Source organism: Bison bison, unplaced genomic scaffold (genome assembly GCF_000754665.1).
Source record: "Bison bison bison isolate TAMUID 2011002044 unplaced genomic scaffold, Bison_UMD1.0 scf7180017864089, whole genome shotgun sequence".
NCBI classification, from domain to species: Eukaryota; Metazoa; Chordata; class Mammalia; order Artiodactyla; family Bovidae; genus Bison; species Bison bison.
The window spans coordinates 991,457-997,997 of NW_011494661.1; the positions used below are offsets into that span (position 1 = coordinate 991,457).

The 6,541-nt window shown below is 54.3% G+C and overlaps 1 protein-coding gene across 1 annotated transcript in view; it reads right to left on the reverse strand.

The window, feature by feature from the left end:
• The window catches only part of NRXN2 (neurexin 2), a 99,262-nt gene that overhangs the window by 52,946 nt on the left and 39,775 nt on the right, over positions 1 to 6,541 (reverse strand). The window contains exons 9-11 of the mRNA XM_010838098.1: positions 5,564 to 6,002; positions 354 to 749; positions 2 to 203 (exon numbers count right to left, since the gene is read on the reverse strand). Coding sequence (XP_010836400.1) covers positions 2 to 203; positions 354 to 749; positions 5,564 to 6,002 — 1,037 coding nt within the window. The remainder of the gene's footprint in view (position 1; positions 204 to 353; positions 750 to 5,563; positions 6,003 to 6,541) is intronic.

Sequence of the window (6,541 nt, forward strand, 5' to 3'; positions counted from 1 at the left end):
GAGGTTGACAGTGAGCTTCATCTGGCCCCCGTCCAGCTCCAGGCGCAGGGTGTCCGCGGACTCCCTGGAGGTGGTGGCCATCATAAGCCCGTAGGCCCGCTGGGACATGAAGCGCAGGGACACGTCCTCCGCCTCCGTGTGCATGGCGTTCGGCAGCATGATCTTCATGTACATAGAGCCGTCGTAGCTCAGGACCGTAGCCTCTGCCCCAGGAGTAGGGGGAGGGAGAAGGGGGGGACAGGCAGGGGCCAGAGAAGCGAGAGAGAAGACCAAGACAATCAATACAGGGCTGGCAGGCCCAGGGATGGTCCTCGATGGGGCACAGGGACGGGCAGGGGCACAGGCTTGCAGACCAGCCTCCCCTCTCTCACAGCCCCGCCCCAGGAAGCCGGTCCCGACGCAGTCACAGACGAAGCGGTTCCAGCCCTCCCGGCAGGCGCCCCCGTTGCGGCAGGGAGCGGAGGCACACTGCTTCAGAGTCTCCCGGGAGCAGAAGGGGGCCACGCCCACAGCCCCCTGCGCCTCGGCCAGGCCCCGGAGGTCTCGGCTCCGCCCGTCTATGAAGAGGTCCCGCACGCAGCCCACGTAGCCAGCCCGCAGCGCTGCGGTCCACACCTCCGGGGGCAGGGGCAGGTCCACCCGCCCACCTTCAGGGAGACCGCCCAGGTACAGCTCGCTCTCCAGGTCCAGGATCTCGCTCTCTCCCGTGGCCAAGAAAGGCGTGCTGCGGCTGTTCACCGAGATGGAGCCTGCGGATCGGATGGAGGGAGAGTGTAGGCCTCAGTGGAGAAGGCAGGACCAAGAGACGTCCCAGGAGAAAAAAGGATGCTCTGCCCTCGCACCCTGGCAGCCCTGGGCTGCAAACATTGCTTAAGGAAGCCCCCAAGTTCAGAAACCCGTGTGAGCCGCCAGAGCCCAGCTGCAGTGTGCGGTGGGCCTGTCTAGACGCCTTCTTCCCATTTGAGCAAGTCCTCAGAGGATGTACCAGAAGTGGACATGCCCCCAAAGGGCTGGATCATTGACATGTCCTTCCCCCAGCCAACCCCTCAGACCAGGAGTCAGAGGCAGAGACCCCCAAGGAGGCTGAAAGACTTGAATCCAAAGAGTTTCCCGCTTACATTTATTGGGCTTTTATGACTGTATACCAGGCACTTGGGCTTCCCAGGTGGTGCCAGTGGTAAAGAACCCACCTACCAATGCAGGAGTCGCAGGTTTGATACCAGGATCAGGAAGATCTCCTGGAGGAAGGCATGGCAACCCGCTCCAGTATTCTTGCCTGGAGAATCCACATGGATAGAGGAGTCTGGGCTACAGGTCGCAAAGAGTCAGACACAACTGAAGCGACTTAGCATGCACAGCATACACTTGCATGCATGCGTGCTAAGTAGCTTCAGTCGTGTCCGACTCTTGAGACCCTATGGTAGCACTTCACATATATTATATCACTTAAATCTCATGGTCACCCTAAGGAACTGATCCTTTACAATCCCACTTGGAAATGGCAAATGAGGATTAGAGAGACTAGGGAAGCTGCCTAAAGTGCCACCACAGTTAAGGACCAGAGCCAAAGTACCACCCAGGTGGCAGGATTCCAGAGCCTGCATCCCCCACCCCTGGACCTGGAGTCCCTGTGTGGCTGGTGGAGCAGACAGGCAGGCTGATCAGCTCCTGGAGCCTCTGAGACAGGAGGGCAGCCAGGAAAGGGAAGCCAGGCATGGAGCTTCTGGGCTGTAAGAGTTCTTTGGAAGAAGGGGCTGGTCATCTTAGGAAAAAAGATTTGGGATCAGGTAGGAGCTTCAGTGGCACCCCACTCCAGTACTCTTGCCTGGAAAATCTCATGGATGGAAGAGGCTGGTGGGCTGCAGTCCACGGGGTCGCTAAGAGTCAGACACGACTGAGTGACTTCACTTTCACTTTTCACTTTCCTGCACTGGAGAAGGAAATGGCAACCCATTCCAGTGTTCTTGCCTGGAGAATCCCAGGGATGGGGGAGCCTGGCGGGCTGCCATCTATGTGGTCACACAGAGTCGGACATGACTGAAAGTGACTTAGCAGCAGCAGCAGGAGCTTCAAAGTCTTTCCTGAGCTCTTAAGAAGCCAAAATGTATAAATTAGAAGCATTATTCTGTTTGTAATTTTTATTCTAACGTTCTCCTTCCTCTCTCTTTTCTCCAGTTTTGAAGAATTCTTTAAAAAATAAAAAGGCCACCTATCTCAATAGGGTTAAAGAGAGGTAAGGATGGTTTGACCATGCAAGGCCCGAATAGGCAGACTGGGGGTGGGGGCACCAAGCATGGGTCTGCAAGAACAGGAGCAGGGCCTCCTCGACACACCTGGCTCCTCACCCGGAGCTCGTTGTCCTCGGTGCAAACCCTCCCCTGCACCACAGGCCCTCCCCTCGTGCCCCATTTTAACACTGGGGTCCCTGGCTTGTCCTCCCTGACAAGACATCAGATCTCCACTCTCCCAGCCCCTCAAACGTGGCCCCCAATCACCTACACTTCTATCTGCAGCAAGATCCCCAAATGCTTGCTCCACCCACCCACTATGGGGTCTCCTGGACAAGGACACCACCCAAGTGGACTCTCCACAAATGAAGAGAAGGTGAAAGAAGGAAGGCCATGGTGGGGAAAGAGTATATAGTGGCGAGTCAGCAGGAGGAAGCCACAGTGCGCCATATCATCACTATCCATTCCACCGCTGATGGACGTCTAGGTTGCTTCCATATCCTGTTATTGTTAATAAACAGTGCTGCAGTGAAGATTAGGGAACATGTATCTTTTGGAAAATATGGCTTCCTCCAGGTATATGCCCAGTAGTGGACACCAAGGGAGGGGAAGGGGAGGATGAATTGGGTGACCAGGGTTGACACATGCACACTCCTGTGCATAAAATAGGGAACCAATGAGAACATGCTGTACAGCACAGGGAACTCCACTCCGCGCTCTGTGGTGACCTCACACGGCTGATTCCCAGTGCTGGGCACAAGAAGCGAACACAGCACTGTACAGCAACTATACTTCAACAAAAACGCTTAAAAAGAAAACCAAAGTGAATACTCATCTTGTTTCAAGGTCATTCTAAAACATTCTACAAAAGGGAACAACAATCTAAGTGTTCAATGGCAGATGGATGGACAAACAAAAGGTGGTCTACTCATACAATGGCATATTATTCAGTCATGAAAAATGAAGCCTGACACACGTAGCTAACACATACTACAATGTGGATGAAACTAGAAGACATTATGCTAAATGACATAAGCCAGACATAAAAAGACAAATATTGTGTGATCCAGGTATAGGAGGTCCATGCTGCTGCTGCTGCTGCTAAGTCGCTTCAGTCCTGTCTGACTCTGTGCGACCCCAGAGACGGCAGCCCACCAGGCTCCCCCATCCCTGGGATTCTCCAGGCAAGAACACTGGAGTGGGTTGCCATTTCCTTCTCCAATGATGAAAGTGAAAAGTGAAAGTGAAGTTGCTCAGCCGTGTCTGACTCCTAGCAACCCCATGGACTGCAGTGCACCAGGCTCCTCTGTCCATGGGATTTTCCAGGCAAGAGTACTGGAGTGGGGTGCCATTGCCTTCTCCCAGGAGGTCCCTAGAGTAGGCAATTCATAGGAAGTAGGATGGTGGTTTACAGGGGCTAGGAGTTAGTATTTATGGGGACAGGTTTTCAGTTTGGAAAGATGAAAATGTTCTCTATATTGATGGTGGTGCTGGCTGCACAACAGTGAATGCCCTTAACACCACTGAACTGTGCACTTAAGCATGATTAAAATGGTAAATTTTACGTTGTATATAAATTAACACAAGAAAATTTTAAAACATGGGAAATGTCAAAGAGAGCTTTGTTGGAATGATGGCCCCAAGTCTGTGCTGGGCCATGAGAAATGGCTGAAGTGATTCACAGGCCAGCCAGGCCTGGTGTACAGGGTCTGGCGATCGAGTAAGCCTAAGGAAACCACTGCCTGAAGACAGAGCAAAGCAGAGGGCCCTGGGGTTCTCTACAAGGCCTGAGCAGATTTCCAACCTAGAGAGTCACAGATCCCCTGCGTGGAAACCCTGGGAGGCAATTTGTGTTCTGTGAAGACTCCCTGGTACCATCATGACACAAAACCAGGGGATGAACCCATTTACTGCAAAGCCTGGGGAAGGCGACATTTCTCTGAGAAGCAGCAGCAGGCCCATGAGAGGCTGATACCTCCAGGAGCCGTGGCAGCCCCCTTCCTCCCTGTGTGTGTGGGGACGGTCGCTCCACCCTGAGATGAAGGCCCAGTGCAGTGACAGCCGGGGGAGCATGAAAATTTAGCTGACGTTGATAAGGGCTTAAATTGGATAACGTGTCAGTTCTCATTTGCATCAGTTCTTCCTCTCCTGTCCAACAAGATGGAGAAGAGTAAAGAAGAGAATTAGAAAGAAAACAAGAAGAGGATGGGAAAAGAAGGCTGAAAAGGAAGAGTGGAGGAGGGGTGGCTAGAAGCAGCAGAAGGTTCCAGAACAGCGCCTGCCTGGCCCCAGCACCCTCCACCCTGCTGCTTTATTGTGTAAGACCCCTCACCAGGCAGAGAGTGGTGGTGTTTACTAGGCCTCCTCACGGGAACATGTGCTCCAGGTCAGCCAAGGCTCTCGCGCACTGCTGCCTCGTTACAGCACCCTGGACAGCACCTGGCGTCCATAGGCGCTCACTACCTATTTGAGTGAGTTAATACAGAAAGGTGAAAGGCTAGATAGAAGGGAGGCAAGGTTGGGAAGGTTTTTGTTGTCGTTTAAGGAGAATGGGATAACCACTGTGTCAGGCACTGAGCGAATGCTTTTATAGATTTTTCCTTGATTTCCCCTCTTGATGAACCCAGGTTAATGATCCCTTTTATAAAAAGGAAACTGAAGCTGCAAGGCATTAAGTGCTGGCCTAACGTCACACATGCAGGAAGTGGGAGTGTGAGGTGTGCGCCACCCCACACCTGATCTGACTGGTCTGATGTGTCCCTGTGGCCCTTCTAATCCCAGCACCATACAGGGGACATGTCACCATCATTGGCCACATAGCTCTCACTACCTGTGTCCTGTGTATAAACCCAGTGCTTTGGGAGCACTTGATGGACAGAACCTCAGCTGTCAGACTGCTGGAATGGGACGACCCTGCTCCTGTGTGGGGCGAGGGCCCTCCCGGCCCCAAAGTTTCCCAGGAAGAGGCTCTTCCTCATTTCACCAAGGCACCATGGCAACAAGGACAAGGGAGGGGTTGGGAGGGCCAGGGGAAGGGGAGGGGAGGAAACAGCAGATTGGACTGTCAGCGTGGGTGGAGAGGGGTGAAGTGAAGTGAAGGGAAAGTTCACTCAGTCACGTCCGACTCTTCGCAACCCCATGGACTATATAGTCCATGGAAATCTCCAGGCCATAATACTGGAGTGGGTAGCCTATTCCTTCTCCAGCAGATCTTCCCCACCCAGGAATCAAACCAGAGTCTCCTGCATTGCAGGTAGATTCTTTACCAACTGAGCTATCAGGGAAGCCCAGAGAGGGGCGGCCATGGCAAAGGAGAAGATCCTGAGGCCTCTGACCTTTGCGCCCGTCCCTCTGGAAGTCCACGTGGCACCACTCGCCGTCGTTGACCTTGCGGCTGGATGCCCGCAGCTTGATGCCCCCTGAGCCCATGTCCAGCAGAAGGTAGAGGTAGCCATCCAACAGCTCCATGGCAAAGTAGTCGGCCCGCTGGGCAGTGCTGGGGCTGCCGGGCCCCACCCCGGCCCGCCGGCCCTGGCTGAAGAGCAGCAGCCCATTGGGCTCTGTGGTGCGGAAGTCTAGGGAGATGGAGCCGGTGCGCTTGGCGCTCCAGCGGGGCAGTGCCACAAAGGCCTCGGGGCTCTCAAAGGTCACAGGGTCCAGGGCAGCCACATCCTCACAGCGGAATGACAGGTCCCCCTGCAGCTTCATCTTGGGGTCTCCTTCCTTTGCCAGGCGGGACAGTTCCAGCTTGAAATCGTTGTTCTTATAGACCACCTGCAGAGGGCCGTAGGGGGATGGGTGGGTCCCAGGATGAAGAACAGGAAGCAGTTTAGGACCTGACCACTCCTGCCTGACAGCTCGGGGCCTTGCCACCCAGGCCTGGGGCCCCTGCTCGGCACCCCAGACTGCTGTTCTAGAACTGCACGCTCAGAGGCTGTGGGCAGCATTTCCCTCGAGGCACTTATTTCTCTGTCCTGTCTCCCTGCCCAGCACGAGCACAGCAGCCCTCGGCACTGCTGAACTGCAGCTCATAATAACTGGAACCACCAGGAACACTTGGTTGACACTGACATTCTCATCTACCCCTCACAGCTGCCTCGAGAAGCAGGCACCAAATACCCGTTTTACAGATGAGAAAACTAAGAGTCAGACGGGTCAAGGGACACAGCCAAGGTCACAGAGCTGGTGAGTGGGCCTGAAACACTGGTGTTTAGTTTTCATGACCACCACTCTCTATTCTGTACACAGCTGCCTTGAGGGTCCTCTGAGAAGAAGGGAAACTCCAGGGCTCAAGGAACTGAGAGAGGAGAACC